General features: G+C 23.3%; 1 protein-coding gene across 1 annotated transcript; it reads right to left on the minus strand.

Annotated features, from left to right (window-relative positions):
• Positions 1 to 1,571: 1,571 nt before the first annotated feature.
• LOC145831448 (basigin-like) lies at positions 1,572 to 22,108 on the minus strand. Its single transcript, XM_082938708.1, has 5 exons — positions 21,996 to 22,108; positions 18,757 to 18,935; positions 16,947 to 17,061; positions 12,230 to 12,343; positions 1,572 to 3,424 (listed from the first exon to the last, which is right to left on the minus strand). Exons 1-5 carry the CDS (start codon positions 22,086 to 22,088, stop codon positions 3,317 to 3,319), a joined length of 609 nt encoding a protein of 202 aa, XP_082794834.1. The 5' UTR covers positions 22,089 to 22,108; the 3' UTR covers positions 1,572 to 3,316.
• Between the last annotated feature and the right edge of the window lie 191 nt (positions 22,109 to 22,299).

Below are 22,299 nucleotides of genomic sequence, written 5' to 3' on the forward strand. Positions count from 1 at the left end.
TAATGAATTAATAAGGTGTTCAATTAACAAATTTAAATTTACAGTTCAAATAAGAAAGCTTACTATTCGTGTTAAAAACCTCTTGTTTTAGGCTTAAAATGCAAATTGCATTCAAATTTTTAAGATCTGAGATAAAAATCCTTTTGTCCTTTTAATATTGTTTTAAAATTTTCATATGCAGTTTTCAAAGGTGTCATAATAATTAATAATTTTATAATAAAAATATAAATAAATGTTGATCTTTTGCTAGACTACTTAAAACATTTTTCTGTTTCTACAAGCCTTTTTTCACTGTTTGACATTCCCATAAGTAATAATTGAGTAAGTTTTTGGTAAATGTTGATTGAATCAGTTCATTTTACTACTACTTGTGGTATACGTTAATTTACAAGTATATAACATTTTCTAAATTACACTTTTACTGTTATTCAATATTAAGTTATCTATGCTGTCAATTTTTAATAATTTTAACTCAATTGTTAGAACAAATTACATAAGAACTTCTGTATAGATAATTATGTTTGAAATGTATTATAACTTAAAATAGATGTTAGCTTCAAATTCACAGTAAATTTATTACAAATTTAGTTTTATTATATATATTTTTTCAAGTTGTATAGTTAATAATATGTAAAGGGTGTTCCAAAACTTTTCAAACTTCCAATCTTAAACACTAAATTTTTATCAGATAAGATTCTTACTAGTCTGTAAGTAAGAAACTGATCAAGTTTACATCTTGTTTTATGAAAACTACAGTTTTTTTTTTAAAAAGGTTTAAAGTTATTTACTTGTGAACTAGCACCATTAAACCTAAAGTCAGAAGAATTTAGATAATCAATGAAATTTGCTAGCTTTATTAAAATAACTGTTATTGACTCCTTGATTAGGCAGTTAGAGTGAGAACCCCGTAATAAATAATAAATTTATTAGATAAGTTAGGCTAGAAAAAATAAATCTAAAAACATTAAGGTAAACATTTTTCAAAGTAGCACCCTATAAGTTTAATCTATGTTAAAAAAGCTTACGTTTGTAAAACGTTTTTACAAACAATTTCTAGTAGTAAACATGTTTTAATGATATTTGAAAAGGGAGTAGTGATTTTTCTTCATGGAGAAAATTTCTGAAATTTTTAATAATTTGATATCATTAGTTAGAGAAGTGTATTTTTAATTTTTCTCAAGATATTGCATAATACTTTAAGACTAAAAATTACAAACGCATTCATTACTCGCTAACATTTATTACTTTTGCTTAAATACTTAATAAAAAACTCTGGTATATTTATTAGTTTTTAAAGTTATACATGTTTAAAAAACCAGTAATGTCAAAATAAAACTTTGCATCGTCATTTGCTCAAGTATGCGTATAAATTGTTTCAACTATTTGTAAATTACTTTTATTTTTACTATATATACCAATTTATTTTTATATTGAAAGTCTAACAAGTTTAAGAAAATTTGAATCTTTTTTGTAAACACATAAAATCATATACTAAAACAATAGTATGAGTAAATAAAAATTAAGTGACATAATAACTATTTTATTTGAAATCATAGAATATGCACGATTAAAAAGATTTTAATTCGAAAATAAAAAATCATGATAAATATTAAAGTACTATATACCTTCGAAATAAACGTAACTTTAATTAAATTGACAAATATTTGAAATTGACACTCATTATAAAAACACTTGAAAAGCAAAAGAAAAAAAAAAGATAGTCATCTAAAGAGAGTCAAAGTTTATTTTTATTTTTTTTAAACCTCTGATTTAATACTTAGTTTTTTTTCTTGTTTATTTCAAAATAAGTTTTAAAAACGAAGTTCAAAACGTATATAAGAATAAGTAAAAGTTACAACAAAGATATCATAAGTTTTTTGACATATGTGATAAAAATAAAATGTACTACAAATTTTTGACAGTATATGTTAGAACAGTAGCATGCACTTACCATATTTATTATAAACATGTATGTTGTTTATTAAATCAATTAGTTTTAAGGTATGAGGGGAAAATTCAAATAAGTAAAGCTATAGTAAATTTCATGATTAAAAAAAAATAGTTTGGAAAAAAAGAATTTTTTAATCAGAAACTAAAAAGTAAATTTATTTTACACTTTAAAGATATGTTAGATATTTTTTTAATAGAAATAAATTGGGTACCGCTTTATTTTTTGTATGAAAAAAACATAGATGTATGTTCATTAGATTGTATACAGCTTTACAAACCTTGTAATATAAAATACATGTTTTTTTTAGGTTTAAAACTTGAAAAAAAAAATTACTTACAAAAACTTCTAACCAACCATAAACTTATCCATTGCTAATAATTAGTTCAAGAAATAGTTTTAATCAGATTAAAAAGTGTTTGTAACATACATCTAGTAATTCGAAATACTTCGTTCAAGCTAAAAAATATCTCATTGCAACTTTAAGTGATACACCAAAGTAAAAAAAAATACGATAAAAATTTAAAAGTCAACATTTGTAAGTGATATGTATTGAAATTATTTATTAATATCTATTTTTCAATATTTTAATATTTTTAAAAATTTTGAGAAAAAAAAAATATTAAGCAACCAAAATAATCTCCATTGGCGCTATAAAAACCCCCTTATTAGTTGTTAGAATATTTATAAGCAAGACATAGTAAAAACAACTTTAATTAGATAACCTCCGGAATTTGAATTGTAAAAGAAGTAAATTGATATTGTTAAATGAATTGTAAACTTTTAAAGTACTAACTTGATGCAGTTATCAAATCAGTTGGTAATACTAATATACGGTAGAAATAATCATAATCAAAATTAAAGTCATTTGGGAAGAAATAATTTACAAGAAAAATCATACAAGAAAAAATTATAACCAAAAATAAATGATCTTTAGAAAAATGTCCAAACTTTTAGTAATTAATTAAATTGTAACAAACAATTATAAATGATGTGTCTCAAAAAATAAAGATCTAAGATTATATAAGCTATAGAAAAGACAACTGTATCTCAACATGTAGTTATTTAGTGTCACTATTTGAATTGAAACATGAAAAAATATAGTGTTTCTTAAGAAGTTAACAAAATAATAACATGTCAGTATCGTTATCATATAATCTGAAGACGTAACCAAAATTAAAGTTTTTTTCATTTCAAATCTATTTTAAGTTATTGGTATACCTGTGTGTTGTATACAGATAGAAAAAGCAACAAAAACATATTTAACATGATGAGGAAAAAAAGAAATCTTTACATCAAATCACAGCAGATGTAACCCATGATAAGATGAAAATTTTCATCAAATTTACCCCAATTTTTATTTCAAATCTACTTGGAGTTGTTGGTGGATCTGTGCCTTGTGTCATCATCGCTTTTAAGAGGGACGTTCTCTTCCTTGGTGAAGTTTTGAGTTGATTCGTCGCTACTGAGCATCGCCTGTTTGATTAAATTAGTTTTAAATGAAAGTGTTATACACATCTTTTTATATATAACAAATAAATATATTTAATATTTTCTTCCTTGGTGAAGTTTTGAGTTGAATCGTCGTTTGAGAGCATTGCCTGTTTGGAAAACAGTATTCACAATTAAACTTAAATCTTTGTTATATCCTATTTACAAAATAAAATTGTACTCAATTGTGAGTTGAATCGTCATTAGAAAGCATTGCCTGTATAATCAAAATAAATTTTAATTAAAACTGTTTTACACATCTTATTTTATACTATTAGTATTTAATTGATTATATATACAATTAGTAGTAATTCTTTTACAGATTATATTTATTATTTTGTTCAGACTTCCCTGGAGATTAATAAAAACTTGTATAAGTTGTTAGGCAGTAGAAACTTTGGCAAACTAAAACTTTACTTTTTCATTGTTAGAATTATCTTATCTCAAATGTCATAACAAATTCAATATGTTTAGTGTTTTAGTTAAACTAGTGTTTAAAAACCAATTTAAAAACTAATAATATCTAATTTTATTCATAAATTGCTTTATAGTTGATGCTATGAGCTTGCTTTATGATTGTTGTTTATTTGGTTAAATAAATATTTGAAGAACGCCTTTATATGTCATATAAACAAAAATATAAGAACAAAGTTATTTTGTTATAAAAATGAATTGTTTATTAAAAATATATTGTGTTTGTATTATTTTAATAAATAAATATATTTTTTATTCTTTTTTTTTGGTTAAGTTTCGAGTTAAATCGTCGTTAGTAAGCATTGCCTGTTTGGATAATAATTAATAAAATAATAATATTTACAATTATTAGCAATGCTTTTATAAATTATATTTATTATTTGTGTTCAAACTTTCCTTGAAATAACTGTTATGCATTAGAATTTTAGGCAAAAAAAAGTTTATCATTGTTAGAATTGTCTTATCTTCAATATCTATAATAATAATTTCAATATGTTTAGTGTTTTAGTTAAATTAGTGTTTAAAATCTTATTCAAAAAATAATGATTTCAAATTTTATTCATAAATTGCCTTAAAATTGATACAATAAGGTTGCTTTATGATTGTTGTTTATTTGGTTAAATAAATATTTGAACAACGCCTTTATACTCCGAACAAACCAAAATACAAGAAAATTTTGTTTTAAAAACGTAAAAATATTTTAGTTAACTGATTTATATTATACAAAAATCTAAAATTAAGAAATTTAATCATCACGGAATAATTACAGATTATTCCATGTTATAAGCATAAAACGTTTAAAAGTTTCAATATTTTAAAGTTTAAAGTCCAAAACTTGTAGGTAAACAAGCTATTCCAGTTAGTATTTAATATTGATTTGTTAACTTCTCTTTAGTTAGAACTTTAAATATCCTTCTAGTGGTAATTAAAACAAAAACTATCAATTGTTTATTAATGTTTAAATTGCGTTAAATTTACTAACGAAACCTATATTCTGCAGAACTTTTAAATTAGAAAACAGTAAATGCTGTAAAATTTATTGAATGAGAAACTTGTTAGTATAAAATTTAGTTTTTTAAAACATGGAACTTTATTTCACGCAAACTTAAAAACAGTCAACATTTAACATAGTTTTCTGCAAAAACAGATTAAAACACAAAGCAAATACTGAAAATCACACCACAGTTATTTGCATTAAATTTGCAATATTTTCTATTTACTTCAACAACTTGTTATTTACCAGCTCAATAATTATACTTTATTTATTTAAATTGTTGGTGTATTTACTCATATATAAAACACAAATATTAAAAAAAAATAAACCAAAAATATAATGCACATAAGTTGTTTTGAAAATGATGTTATTTACAAAATAAAATACTCAGTTAAGACTTTTTATAAATTTTTGGCGAAAAAAAAAACCAATATTCAAAAACACTGCATTTATATTTGCATTGTATTTATATATAAACACATTTTGCATTGTAAACTAATAGTTACAGTCGATTTTTGTGCGTAACAAGTTGTCATGTACAAAGGTGAATAAGCATGAGCAAAACAATAAATTAAATAAAATTAAATACATTTTTTTAAACAGATCATCAATAATTTTGTACTATCAATAGTTATTTTTAATTTAACTGTTTATCTACGTAAACAAGTTGTCATCTATGAACGTGAGTAAACATACACATAACAGTTATGTGTCAAAACAATCGTATTATTACGTAATAACGCATACAATGTACGTATTATGACGTTACAACACTTACAGCGCACTGATAAAAGCTGTGGTGTTTGTTATTGAAATAACATGGTTTTAAAAGTTGGTATTTTAGTACAAGTCCTTAACTTGATTATTTTAATCAAATAACTATGTATTTTAGTATAAAAGAATTATAATGAACAAAAGTTTTTTTAAAAATTTTACTTTTAAAGCTATAATAAATTAAACTTTGCAGCCTGTGTGTCATATTTATTAAGTTATGATTGGCTAATTATAACTTATGACTTTGTTATGCATAAAACGTATAATTATAGATTATGACTTTTTATGTATCAATTTTGATCAATAACCTTTGAGTGTAATTTTTTTATTTCTATAAAAAAATGTTTTAGAGAACTATTAGTGTGCAGAAAATATAAGTAAATCTATGTGTATTTTTATAATTACATTAAAACCATAACTATTTTACAGCACAATTTATTCTTTTGAACTATTTAATTGTTCTAAAACGCCATAACGTTTTCTAAATGAGCTAATTTTTCTAGTTTTATTTTAATTAGGTAAAATGTGATTGCATAGAAGTCGTTAGAAAAATAAAAACAAAAAAAACTACATAAAACATTTTCATGTACATCTTAAAATAGACAAATTTTGTTTCCATATGAAAAAATAGTTGACCAAGCCTGTTTTTAAGCAGAAAAATGTAAGTCAAACATAGTTTAAACTTTATTTCAAAATTAAAAAACAGGCATTTTAAAACCATAAACTAGATTTTTATGTAATTAAATTACAAATGCTTCATAAAAGCATGTAAAATTATAAAAAGTAGTAAAATATATTACTTAAAAATCATACTTATTTTCACAAAAAAAAAAGGTGTGCTATAAAGCTAACACAAAAGACAAAAGAATTTTGCATAGTGAATAAACGAAGGTTGAAAATATCGATTTTTAGCTGCAAAAATAAGCATTCTTTGATGTTTGCTTCAAACTTATTTTAGAATTTAGTTGAAGCAAACAAGAAAGTTTTTGTGGCATTTTAATTTAGAAGGTAATTTATTTTCTCAAATAAAAATTTTCTGTAGTCTTAACCTGAACTACACGACAAAACTTATACTCCAAACTTGAAATTAATTTTTTTTTCACAAAGAAAAAGCTGTGTCATAAAGGAAAATAAAATAAGGTTAAGCACTAAGGCAAATTTAAAATATCGATTTTTATTAGATAGCTGCAAAATTAAGCTACTCTGTAAGTTCATTTTGGAATTTAATGCAGTTTTTGTGGCTGAATTTCTTATAAATTATTTAAAACTATTTGACAAAATTCATACTAAATGTAAAGACTTATATTTAATTTTTTTTTATTTTCATTTTGAAAAATGACCTGTTATAAAGTATAGAGAAAAAAAGCATAGTTAATGAACGAAGGTTAAAAATATCGATTTTATTATGTGAGCTGCAACAACAAGCTCTCTTTTGACGTTTGCTGCAAATATGTATGGAAATTTTAAATTCTGTCGGCTTAAATCCATAAAATGATTTAAAACGTTGAAACCTACAGTAATTTTTAGTAACATATACTTTTTAGTTTGAAACTTTGTTGAAAGCAGTTAATTTTTTTTTTGGTATGTTTTACAAAAACAATTTACTTTGTTCAACAAAAACCAAATACAGTTTTAAGAAATGATCAAGTTTTAATTTGAAACTTAAATAAAATCATGTTTATAAACAAAATTATTTACAGTTCATAAATACATCAACCATTTAATCACTTTTTTCTACAAATGCAAAATATACAATAAACTTTAAACTTAAGTAACTAAATTAAAAAGCTTCGAACTTTTCTAATAATTGAAAGATAGCTTTTTTAAAATATTTAGCTTTTAATGTTTTCAAGTCAGTATAATAGAAAATTAAAATTTATTTGTATTACAAAACAAAGTTTAATTACGATTAATTATGGTATTTGTTTTCAAAAAGTTAAATGTTTATATACTTTTTACAAAAAATACAGAACAATAAATAGGTTTATTGTTGAAATCTTTTAGACTAAAATCCTAAAAAACAACTTATACAAAAAAAACTATACAGTATAAAAACGATTAAGTTGGACTTAAAAAACAAAATTTAAAACTATAAAATTTAGGTTTAAATAAAGGTTTCATGTTTTTTTAAGCATATAAATATATTTATTACAAAAATATACATAATTAAGTTTATTTTTCATAATATGCATTAAAAATTAACTTCTAATTTACACATATCAAATTGAACAGTATATATAATACAGTATTTCTAAACATATGTTTGCATTAACAATAGTTTGAAAAAGAACCAACTTAGAATGAAAATCAGAAACTGATTTATACGATTACTTATACTGCAATGTTTAAACATGTATTTTGCTGTTCTAATTTAGTACTTAATTAAACAAAAACACAAACCAGATTATGTCTTAACATTTAAAAATTCGCTCTAACGCTTTTTATTTACAACAACTTAAATGAGATGAAGCCTTTAGATATTAGTTTTAATCTGCACAAAAGTATTAAATTAAAATATCTTGTGGTTTCATTTTTATGGTGAAATTTTTTATAAAAATCCGATAAATTTCGTTTGTAACAAAAAAACACACTAGTCTTAATAGTAAAATTTTGTGTTAAAGATTCTATTTAAACAGAATATTCTTAAAACTATAAAAAAAAAACTTAAAACTAAATATAGAAACATCTGAGTTTAACAAACTATTAATAAAATATAAATTTAATTATGTATTAAAATGTTGGATAAATTATCAGATAAGCGTTAATTGTAACTAAAACTACTTAGGTTTTAACATTCGAAATTTTACTTTTATGCAAATTTGTGTTTTTGGCTTCATACAAACTTTGTTTAAAGCATGTGCGTTTCAATTCGTACCAAAACAACTTTAAAAAAATAAGTTATTCTTATATAACACTGCTTTCAACTTTAATAAATTTCAGTAAGTAAAGTCATATTACTTTTATAGACAAATATGTTTCTAATGCTCAAAAAAAAAGGAGTTTTAGTTTTCATACTTCAATAATCGTACCGTAAATAACAAAGATTTAGTTTGTTCTTCTTAAGTATTTCTTCTTAAGTAACAGATTTTTAACTTTAACTTGTTGTATAGAGAAATAATTTTGAATATAACATTTAAGTTTCAATCAGATTAAGGAAATATATTGTATATGTTTATCTTGTTTTATTGTACAATGCTTTCAATGTAAAACTTTGGTAGCTAGGTAAACATTATAAATTCAATAAAAAATAATTCAAACTTTTTTTGAACTACTTTTAAAGTTTGTTTAAGAAATAAAAACTATAAGTGAATAATAATTTTTTTAAATGTTTCAGTAAAGAAATTACAAAGAACTTAACTTTTATAGAACTTTAAATCAAAATTTTTAACTAATAAAATTTATAGGGTTTAAAAAATTGAAAATAAATGTAAACGCTTTACTTTAACCTTTAATAAATTAAAGATTACAAAAACAATGACTTGAGGCATACTTAGTATATTACATTTTATTGTTTGTTTGATTTATTTTGTTATCACTTTAAAATTCAAAGTATTACAGAAAAACTTAAAGAAACCAATAAAAATAATGCTTTAAATAACAATAGCTCACTAACTATACCTATATAACAAATCTTAATATAGAAATGAATGATATGCAAAGAATGCAAAGTAAATAGTAATTGGCGCTCAAAGATGTAACTTCTAAGAAAGTTTAAAATTGTAGACAATTTAAAGATTTTGCAATGCACAAACAAACAATAAAATGTAATATACTAAGTATGCCTCAAGTAATTGTTTTTGTAATCTTTAATTTATTAAAGGTTAAAGTAAAGCGTTTACACTTATTTTCAATTTTTTAAACCCTATAAATTTTATTAGTTAAAAATTTTGATTTAAAGTTCTATAAAAGTTAAGTTCTTTGTAATTTCTTTACTGAAACATTTAAAAAATTATTATTCACTTATAGTTTTAGACTTTAATTTTATTACCTTATAAATTTTGAGCATTTTTAAGCACTAGTTTAAATATACAATATAAATAAATTTTAAGTATGTATTTTGTGCTAATTCGTATTTTAAACTATTTTTTAGGTAAACATTGTTTTTTATGTGAGAAAACATTATTGTACTTAAAGGTTATAAAGTTTTACAATACTAAAATAGTAAAAAACTAATAAACTTGAGAATTATTTTCAATAATACTAAGTTTTATTTATATTTAACTATAATTTCAAACTTCTAAGGCCATAAAAAATACAAAAATATACATCTCAATAGATTTAAACCTTAACTTGTAAGGGAATATGTTAAAACATACAAAACTATTTTTTTCACAATAAAAACATCTTATGCAAATTATATGTGCCTTTTTTGACAAACAAAAATATTATCTTAAAACAACTTAAAAATTTTTCAAATAAATTTATTCACCAATGTTTTTTGGTCACATTAGACTTTAAGAAAATGTAGTAAAATTAAATTTTAAAGCACAAAGTAGAGAAAGAGATTACTATTTAACCACTGAACTCAGAGTTGAAATGTGAGTTAAAAACTTTTTAAATTACTGAACTTAAAAACAGAAGTTCAAATATGAATATTAATAAACTTTCAAAATTTTACAATTTATTTTGTTCTTACAAGTACATTTTTGTTGTAATAAATTCTTTATGTGTAGCATACTTATTTTGAAAATAATTTCAAAAACTCACACAGCATATACAAATTTAAATGTTTTTATACTTAAACCTTTGTGTTTTAAAACAAAGAAATAATCATATGTCAAGTACATGTGACTTATTTAGAATGTAAATTATTAAAACATCTACAAGAAAAATACTACAAATAAATAATATATCAATGTAATTGACAAACTAAAAGTGAGTATTCAAAATGGAGTGTATAGTATTATTATATTCTAAATTAAGAGATATATGATTTGACAATTTTTAATTCAGTATTGAATATTCTATACAATATTTTTATTTTTTTAAAAACTTGAACTATTTATAATTTATATAACCTTTTTAAAGAAAGTACTTTTACAACAGTTCCACTTACAATTTTTTTTTAAATAGCTTTTATTAACCTTTTAAACTACTTAATTAAAAAATATTTAGTGTGTCCTTTTATTTTTAGAATAGAAAATAAAACTTAAACTGTAGGTTTTATATTATTTTAAATATTTTCAAAAATATTGTACTTTAATTGCGGCACATTTATACTGAATACTCAGAACAATAATTTTAAAATAGAACAAGCTATAAGGAACTGCTAACTTAACTTTTATAATTACTTACTTAGAAAGTTATTTAAGACAATAAAATATAAAAAATATAAAAAAATAAACTTTAAAGCAACTTCAGCTAAAGCATAGGGCTAAAGTTTATCAGTGTAAATTTAATATTTTTTCTCCAAAGCCTTAAGTTGGCAATTTTTCAACAAATTTACTTAATGGATGTATTAGATACTTATTTTACACTTTTAAACTGAAACTAGCATTAACAAACTACTAGTTTAATTTTAATAAGTTTATATTTGAAAATTATATTAAACTATATAGGAAAACTTAATAGATTTTCTAAGAAATACAATTCTATATTAAAGTAATTCAGCTTAAGCAAAGGGTTAAAGTTGATCAATTTAAACTGAATAATCTTTCTCTAAAGCTTTAAGTTGGCAATTTGACAACAGATATTGGCTTTTGAACGAATTAAATTAATTTTATCTTATAAGCAACACGCTTAACCTTTTGTTTTTCACAGTGAGTGCATAATATAATATAGAAATTTTGAAATTCATTTGTTTTAAGTAGTATTGAATATATCAACTTATAAATTAAATCTACTATCTTTTTTGTAGTTAACTAGAACTTATTAAAGTTTTAAATAGTTTTTGTTTTTGAAATAAATTACAATACGATAAATTAAATTATATAAAATAATACATGATGAGCCTAAAACTTTTTAATGGTAAAAACTTTTCATAATCATATTGATTGCAAAAGTTCTATTTAATTTTTATGATGCATGAAGTTATTGTATTGGAGTATGAATGGATATACTATTTAAAGTTCATTAAAACTAAAAAGTTAGAAATTTTAAACAGCTCAAATTAATTTTTTCAGTTTGGATTTACAATATTTAACAATTTCAACTTTGAATACGCCATAGCATTAACAACTACAGTATTTTTTAATTTGTTTTTACAGAAAAACAATCTTTTGAAGTTTATTGTCAATTTAGAGTTGTAATTTTTTGAAATAATTGATAGTTACCCTTTTAGATTTCTTTTCATACAAGATTATAAAACAAATCAGATTTAAAACTTTGGAACAGATGACAACGAAATAGTTAATTTTAAATAGACTGACAACTCTACCCTTTCAGACTTATTTTCACAAGGTTAAAAAATAATAAAGTCTTTTGAACTACTCAAATAAACTACCTTTTTAGATTTTTTTCGTAAAAAAAATGATACAAATAAGTATCGAAACTTTGAGACGATTTCCTAAGAATTAGTCAATTTAAAATAATAAATTCCAAACAATTACCTTTTTAGATTTCTTTTCATACAGGAATATAACACATATAAGGATCAAAACTTCAAGACAGATACCCAAGAATGGCCACAAAGCAGCAAGCCTGTCCTTCACACGAACGAGAATCTGTATAAAAATATATTAGTACGTATAAACAATTATTAAAATATAATGTATAACTTGATTTTTTTATCTCAATTTCTCATAAACGATAATGTGTATAAAAATACAGGTATGCACAAGCATTATGGTATTTAAATGTGATAATATTATGAAGTTGATAAAAATAAGAATCTGTTAAAAGTCTTGTACCTGTTAGAAGAATACATGAACTACTATGAAGACTATAATACTTTGATACTTTAATAAATCTATTTCTATACAAATTATCTAAATTCAACTATTTTTTATTAACAAGTATAATTTTTAAATAAAGCTTTTTAAAAAAGAAATATAAATATAGAATAAAAAAAGAAAAAAAAATCTAACATAATTCTACAGTTCATTTAGCTAGGAAATACAAACTCAGAAGCAAATACAATGTAAAAAAAAAGGCTGTACTATACTAGAACTTGTAAGTATAACATTATTAATCATTATATAAACAATTATTGCTAATAAATTTGCAGTTGTTTTTTGATATATATAAAGAACTTTAATTTTCGCAGAAAGTTGTATTTTAAAACAGTATTACGTATATTGAGCAAAAAATATATTATTTTTTAAATAAAGCTTTAGGTCTGTCTTTTGAAATACATTGTTTTAATCTATAATTTTTAAAAAAGTAGTTTTTGTACCTACGCAGTAAAAAAAGCTGAAATGACAAAGTTATACGTTTGCTGGCTGATAGAAGAATCGAAAAAAAAATTTACTTTCATTATCATTTTGCTATAATTTTTGGTGATAAAATTATTTTACAAATTAACTCTAATTTTTTTAAATTTAATAACAAATTTACAAGTAAAGTTTCCAAACCAGTAACTTGTACATTAAGTTATTTTTTTTACCTTTTTATAAGTGTGTAAGATCATAAATGACAACTAAACAACATATATGTTTTACCTCATTGAACTTAAGTGAAGTTTAACTAAATGAATTATTAACTATGAATTTATAAAAATGACAATACAACTTTTTAAAAGTCTAATAAATGTTGAATTTACAAACTTAACAATGGCTATAAATTATACATAGTTGCTTAAATATGAAAAACTGTTTGCTAAAAATAAAATAATTGATATACTTTTATTACCTATGAGTAAAAACCACAAACACTAAAAACTTATACATTGAAAAATTATGAACATTTGCATACATAAAATCAATAGTACGCTAAAATACTGCTGACTATATTATAAAAAACACAAGATTTAAATTTTGTTTTGATAAAGTTTTAATTGACTTCTTAATTAAGCTCATTTAAAACTAAAAAACATATTTTTTTGTATTTTTACTATTATAAACATAAGAAAAATATTTTATAACGTTTTAAAGTCTAACCTATAAACTACTTTGTTTTGTTTTTAGTTGTGCTTAAAATAGAAGTAACTTTAAAGTTAAATTGTATGTTTACTAAAATTTCTTTTAGTATACCATTTTTGTAAGACTCCTTTAGTTAAATTATTCATTATAAGTTAACAGCAAGTTTATAAAAATATAACTAATTTTATTATTTAAGTTGAGTAAATACATAGTTAATCATTAATAGTTTTATTCATGTCATAACTTATAAATTTCTGCACTATTTATTATTATTATTATTATTATTATATTGTTTATTGTGCAATGTTGGACTCAGGCATCAAAACCTGAGCCACTTAAACAGGACACACAAAAAGAGAAAAAGAAAATAAACTTATATTCAAAACTTTAAGATAAATTATACATATATATATATATATATACAAACATAATTTAAATGGAAACACAAAGTTAAACACAATATGATAAACAAATGAACTAAATTGAAAATTCAGTTCAAAAAATTCAAATTTATATATTACTTAGTACACACAGTAAAGAAGTTTGTCTAAAATCATGGCTTATAAAACAATATTCATAACTACAAAATATATAAGTAAACTAATAGTTTGTAGGGGGGAGGCGTAGGGAAACGAATATTTTTCCTTTTGTTACAGTGGAAAATTAGTTAATTTTACTGGTATTTATCGTATTTAAGTCAAATCTTTTTAGCTTTAAACGAAATTGTTCTACCCTCTCACAAGATACTATATCCTGAGGTAGTCTGTTCCACATAGCTTTTGCTCTGTGAAAAAATGCGCCTTGCCACTGACTGTTTTGAAAATCATGTTTACATTTTATTTTCAAATTATTTCCTCTTAGTTGATATTTATTTTGGGAAAAATTAAAAAACTGGTTAAAAAAACTTTTATATTTGCCATTGATAATTTTGTAAAGAATTAATAAATCAAATTCCCATCTTCTATATTCCAGTGATTTCAATCCAAATTTAATCATTCTATCATTATATGACGTGTAAGATATGTTGCAACGATTACAAATATGACGGGTAAAACTCCTTTGCACAGATTCAATTTTGTTAATATCCTTTTTTAAATGGGGTGACCAAATTTGGGTACTAAACTCAAGTTTAGGGCGAACGTATGTTTAAATAGTTTTGTCAGAATTGAAGCAGAATTAGTTTTAAAACTTTTCAATATTTGATAACATGTAGTTTTTGCAATCTTATATAAATAGTTGATATGTTCATTCCATTTCAAATCTTTGGAAATATAAATTCCTAAATCTTTAAAAACTTTAATTTCTGGTAACTTAATGTTATTGATTAAGAGGTCAGTTGGAGAAGATTCTTTTTTGTTAATGGTTAGAATTTTACATTTGCTAGGATTTAAGTTTAGTTTTCTTGTTTTTAACCATATGTAAATATTATCTAAAGATAGTTGTAATGAAGTATTTGACTGACTAAAGATTTTGGCATCATCTGCAAATAAGCTTAACTCACTTTTAATATGAATGTTTGAACAAATATCATTAATATAAATTAAAAAGAGAAGGGGACCAACTACACCACCTTGTGGTACTCCACTGTAGATTGTTAAAGAGTCAGAAAGCGTATTATTGATGAGTACTCTTTGTGATCTATTATTTAAAAAGTTATCAAACCAATCAATTAAGCTTTCATGTAGCCCATACTGATTTAAAATTTTTAATAATCTTTTGTGTGATACTGAATCAAAGGCTTTTTGAATATCCGTATAAACTACTTTAGTAAATTCATTTTTGAGATAAGGAACTAACCAAGAATGTAAGCATGTTAACAGTTGAATGGTTGATGAGCGGTTTGGAACAAAACCAAACTGTTTGTTAGTTAATAATTTGTTATCAAAGAGGTGATTGAGAATTTTTACAGATACAATATGTTCATAAATTCTTGAAAAGCCACTTGTTAGAGATATTGGTCTGTAATTTAATGCATCGTGTATATTACCTTTCTTGTGCACAGGAATAATAAAAGATGTTTTCCATTGTTTAGGAACATCAGATAGTTCTAGAGAGCAATTAAATATTAATGAAAGTGGAAATATTATTGATTGGATAACATGCTTGATATAATAGGGTGGAATGTTTTCTGGCGTTCTTATGATTTTATCTTTTAAGTGGTTAATTGAACTTATAATGTCTTCATAGGTTATGAAAAAATTTTGCATCTTACTACAATTCTTTTGGGGTAGCTTAAAAGACTGGTAACTCTCGTCTTTTTTAAATACTTTTTGAAAATTTATGTTAAAAAGTGTTGCTATTTCAAAATCTGAGGTTTGAAAAAATTTAAACTTGATTTATTTTAGAAATTTAATCATTGAAAATATTTAAACAAAAAAATATTTATGATAAGAAGTAAAAAAAAAGTTGTTTAGTAAAAACCTAAATAAAACACATAATTAACTTATATATGTTTAAATAAGAGAAACACCTCAATTCTGACATATACTAACATAATAGTTTGATAAGTTTTGTTACAAAAATACAATCTACTGCAAATTTTTATCTTAATCAAATATTAAAAATATTATACTGTTTTTATCAGTGATTTTGCAAATTAGTAACAGTTTAAAAACCGAACTATTTGTATGTGTGTTTACAAGTTACATTGAGAAACAAAATTATATAAAAACTAATATTTTTGCAATAAAAAAACTGTAAACTTTAAAGTATCCAAAAATGGTGTTTGTAAGCTTGAACGAGTCGGAAAACATCTTTATAAATAAAAATGGCAAAAGCTTAATTAAAAAAATAAACATTGTGAAGCTACATCATATTATTACTCCCCAAATGCTCTCCAAAATGCACAAATAACACAGACTAAAATAATAAATTACATGTTTTACAAACTTTTGAAATTGTCAGTTTTTACACACCTAATATAAATTCATAACATAATAATATTCAATATACTACTTTAAAATAATTATATAAATTCGCTACATGATAGACATGTTTAACATTTAAATTAAATTGACACTTACGTTAATTATATTTATATATATAGCTATAAGTTTTTAATATTAGAAAAAATCAATAACTTAAGTGTATTTAGTTTCATCAGCTAATTGTATTTACATTAAAAGTTTTATTTAGTTTTAAATTTGTGTAAAATAACAATCTCAGTATCTTCAGTAGTTTTGGTAACACTAGTGTAACTATATTCACATTTGTAAATAAATATTTAGATTTAATTTAAAACAATTACCTCTGCTTCGGTAGTTTTAGGTTCGTCAGTGCCATTTACTTTAGCGGTATAACTGTAAACACATTTGTAGTTGCCTCTTTGCTCGTAATCCAGTTTCAAAAATTTCAAAGTTGAACTATTTGAATTATAAAATTAATGTACGTAATAAAACTTATATACTAAATACTGCATATACTAAAATCAAAGCTCAATAAAGTTTTATTTTTATAAATTATTTTGATCAAATAACTCGAAAAAGTATCTTTAATTATTTGTTTATAATTGTATTATTTTACTTCTCAGTTCATATTAAGTTTTATAACTTTATGCTGTTTAAAGCTTAATGAATACTTTTACTTATTATTTAAAAATTATTTTTAGGAAGCCCTGGTTTAAATTAACTTATTTAGCAAACGCAATGACTGCTGCTTTTTGAGGCAAAATTGTCAGCCTGAGTGTCCAAAAACAGAGTTGATGAAACAGTTCAACAAGTTGAGTTAAAAGTGAAAAAAATTACTCAGAGTTGCCAAATGTTTTTGAAAATTTTCTTCAGGTTTTCAAAATTTCTTCCAAGATTTTAAAACAACACATGTTAGGATCTATTTTTATTTTAAGATTAAACTTAAGGTGAAAAACGTGTTATTTAGTAAACGAAATTGAAAAGATACTGTAAAGCTACTTTAAACGTGTCTAAAAAACATTTTTGATGATGAAAAAATAAAAATATATATTAGATAGATGGTTTTTTGTCAAATTGAAGTTGTAAAATTTAATATGTAAAAGTTATTTAAAATTCCAGGTTTTTTGACAACCCTGATTATATTTTTTACTTTCTACTCATGCTCAACTTGTTAAACTGTTTCAGCATACAGTACCAATACATTTGAATTATTAATTAAAGTCACAATATAAAGCAACAAATCAAACCTCTTAAACTAAACTTTTTTAAATTATGCTCTCCAAACCTAATGACTATTCATAGATTACCACAGCAAGCCTCTTTATCACATTTGTATACTAATTATAAAAGTAATTAATAATCATTTTTATGAATAAAACATCTTATTACCTTCTTCATCAATCTCTTAAGTATTTTCTTCTTTTTTTTTCATCATGTTAACTCAAACCTCTCATAAATCTTTAACAGCAATCTCATATGCTTTAAATAATTAAACTAACACAACATAACTTGTCAAACAAAATTCTTATAAAGCACATGTAGCATACATTCATCAAAACTATTTAAAAATATCTTATCAATTACTTTTAACAATACTTACCTCTTATTAAAATTACTTTCAAAACAATTTTTTTAAAATTAACAAAAAGTATTCACGCAAAACATTAGCCAGAGATTGCCAAAAGTTTCATACCAGCCTGCCATTTTTCCATAGTGTGTGGCAATATTAACACTCTCTGTATACAGGGTTACCACTTGTTTTTTCAAATTTTTTCCAGGTTTTTCAAATTTCTTCCAGGTTTTTAAAAGTACACATTTTTAGGTCTATTTTTAGTGTAAAGTTAAATTTAAGGTAAGAAACTGTGTTCAATAGTATAAAAAGATTGAAAAGATACTGTAAAAATACATAAAATATGTTTTTTAATAAAAAAAAATTTGGGTGATTACAATTTTTTTTTACCTATATGATAAATTTTTTGTGTCATACCAAAATTTTTAATACTGAACATGTTAAAATTCTTAAAAATTCTAGGTTTTTTGTTCAAAGTTCCAGGTTTTTTTAGGTTTTTTTCAAAATTTCTTAAATTCCAGGTTTTATTGCCTAAATTATCAAATTTTAGGTAAAGTGAATATAAAACAGTTTTTAACAACCTCTTGTTATCCTCTTCATCGATCTCATAAGTATCTCCTTCTTCCAGCTCATCGTAATCACTCTCCTCTTCCTTCTTGTAGCTCCACGTGAAGTCTCCTTGGGAGAACTCGTGCGACAGCTTGCAGGTCAACTTCCTTCCTTCGTCGCCGTTGTTGAACGTCAGCGACTTGTGGCCTTGCTGTGAGAGAAGAAACATATTGTTTTATGCGCTTGTTTTTCCAGCTGTTTGAAATTGCACAAAGCAAAATAACTGTATTAAAAACAAAAATAAAAAATGGTTAGAACCATCAAAAAATCAGTCTCAGTCTTGTACAAACGGTTTGAAGAGATCTTTTGATCCCATTTTAATGTAGAGATCCCATTTTAATGTATTAAAAACATGACACAGGTTTATTTAAAATACGCATATTATATTTATCTTTCTTCCTTCATCGCAGCCTGTTGAATGGCCTTTCTGTAAAAAAAACTTAAAATTACAGTAGTTTATTTTTTTTGCAGAAGTGCTTCCATTTGAACAGGAGTTTGAATGCGAGAGGAGAACGGTTGTAAAATATTTTTATTCGCATTTATTTTCCCAGCTGTTTAAAATTGCACAATGTTAGTAATAGAATAACAAATATGACACAGGATTAAAAAATGTTTTAATATTTTGTTATATTATCTTTCTACCTTCATCACCACTGTTTAAAGTCAGTGATTAGTGGGCCATACTGTGATAACAAAAAATTTCTGTAAGTTAATTTTTAGATAATTTTCATCTTCTTTGCTGAACACTTTGTTGCCTTGCCATGAGAAGAAAAAGTTAAACTTACAGTAGCTTAATTTTTTTAGAAGTCCTTTCAAGGTGTAATAACAGTGTAATAAACATGACACAGGATTTCTAAAATTTGTTTGTTTTTTATCATATTATTATTTTTTCCTTCATCACCATTGTTGAAAATCAGTTGTTTGAGGCCTTGCTTAAAAAAAAAAGAGCTGTTGTTTTATAACTTCTATTAATTAAAAGAAAACAACTGTATCAACTCGAAAAAGGGTTTTGGAATTTACAGTGTAATAATTGCATGACAATTTTGTAAACTTTTTTTTTTCCATTGTGAAGGGCATAGGAGGGTCAAACACATTTTTTCAAAAACGAGTCTTATTTTTAACATATCTAAAAGCAATCAAAGTTTGAGCATTCAATAGGTATCTTATAGGAGGCACAAACTAAAAGGGCAAAAATAGACTATTTCACTAAAACTTTTTCTCCGCATTCAATTTTTGAGCAATCATTTTAAAACTTTTTCAGAGTAGTTTTTAATAAATTTCAAACAATTTGTAGGTAATAGAATTTTTAACTTTTGGAAAATTATACAAAAAATAAACAAATAAAACATATTTTTTTTAATTTTAGTTTTTTTTTTTCTGACTTTTCAAAAATCCTACAAGTTGTTTGTTATATTTAAAAGTACATTTCCTGAAAATTTGAATTAAATTGCTTTAAAAATAGAGGAGGAGATTCAGTTTTTGAATTTTGAGAAAATTACCTTTGTAAATTTTTAATTCTATACAGTTGTATTAGAATTTTTCTACAAAACTTGTTATATCTTATAAGTTAAGTAAATATGTGGTATTAAACTGCTGGTTAATTAAATATGTGGTATTACCTTAAACTCACTCTCAATATTAAAATTTGATTTGTTTAGTTTTTTAAGTAAAAATTTTGAGTAAAAATTTGGTTTTATTTTAATTTAATTGTTTAAATGCTATTTTCAATGACTGTTACATATCTTTTTAGAAATATTTAAGCACTGACGAGGTCTTTGACCAAAAATTAGTTTCTAAAATGAATTCTTGAAAGAATAAATTCATTAAATATGTGGTATAATAAAATGTACATGATTTTTTTTAGTTCTGTAAAAACTATCCTATAGTTTGTACTTTAAGCTTTGAAATAAGAGACAATGTTAATTTTTGTAAAAAAAAATGTTAAATGTCAAAAACTTATGGCCTTGCTGTAAAATTAAACAGTCTGAAAGTTCAATTTTTTAAGTCTTCTGCCAAGGAAAGAACTTCTTTTCCTATAAAAAAAATTCTGGTAAAAACTTGCTCTAAATGCCACACAAAGTAAGAGTGTTTATGATTTATTGTAAGTTTTGTCTTCATTTTTGAACGTTAAGTATTTGTTGCTTTGCTACTGAAATAAAACTAAGGTTCCAGTAACTTTTTACCAATCCAGGTTTGCCACTCATTTTTTCCAGGTTTTTGAAATTTCTTCCAGGATTTTAAAAGTACACATTTTTGAGTGTAACTTTAATTTAAATTAATTTATATATAAGAAAATGTGTTAAATAGTATAAAAACATTGAAAAGATACTGTAAAGTTATTTTAAATGTATTATTTAATAAATTTTTTTTTATGATGACAAAAAAATCTTATCTATATGATAAATTTTTTGTGTCAAATCAAAATTTTACTACTGTAAATGTTTAAATTATTAAAAATTTCAGGTTTTTTGATCAAAATTCCAGGCTATTTTTGCCTAAATTGTCGAATTCCAGGTTTTTCAAGGTTTCCAGGTAATATGGCAACCATGCCAATCTCTTAACTTATACTTTTGAAGCCTCATGTTTTGGTTTTCCCAATTTAAAATCAGAAAAAAGTTCATCCATTGCTCATGCTTAGATGTTAAATGACATTTCTGTGAAGTGGTACGATTATTTAAATCAGCTTATTTAATTTATTTGAACGTTAGTAAATTGTATTCTTGCAGGCACAGTAACATTTTGTATAACTATTTTAATAATTCTTACATTTTTCAATTTGCTTGTTTATATTTAAAAAAAAAAATCTATATAAGTATAAGTTAATTTGATTTTAAATAAATGGTCCGTTTTGAGTTAAAACCCCTAACTAATAAAGTTTTTAACTAAAAAAATATACAATTGATCAATACTAAAAATGATACTTTTAAAAACTGTTTAGTATCATTGTTACTATTTTAGTAAACCCTGCCGTAAATTCAATAAATAAAGTATATAAAAAAATTTTTCTTATTTTCAGACTACTAGTGAATAACTAATAAAGTTTTTAATCAAAAAAATATACAACTAATCATGATATACACTAATATGAAATATACAAAATACTTAAAATAAATAATTTAAAACTTGTTAAGTTTTAATTTTTCAGTCCACAATTGTTTTAGTAAACCGTTTTGTAAATTAAATGAACTAAATATATATAAAAAAATCTCACTTCCAGACTTGCAGTGACAGTATCATTGGAGGACGCAACTTCAGTGTTGGCATAACACAGACCAACAAGTAGCAAGCAAATAAACAGCTTCATTTTTATCTAAACAAATACCTGTTTGTTAGTTTAATTTTATGAAAATAATTCAATTACTGGCATAGGCCAACAAGTAACAAGCAAATAAACAGCTTCATTTTTATTTAAATAATTACCTGTTTGTTAGTATATTACATAGAAATAATTTAGTTACTGGCGTAAAATATATTAAATACAAACAACCAAATTAGAGATAAATTATTGATGTAGT

This window comes from Thalia democratica, chromosome 3, assembly GCF_965202585.1.
Source record: "Thalia democratica chromosome 3, ktThaDemo2.hap1.1, whole genome shotgun sequence".
Classification (NCBI taxonomy): Eukaryota; Metazoa; Chordata; class Thaliacea; order Salpida; family Salpidae; genus Thalia; species Thalia democratica.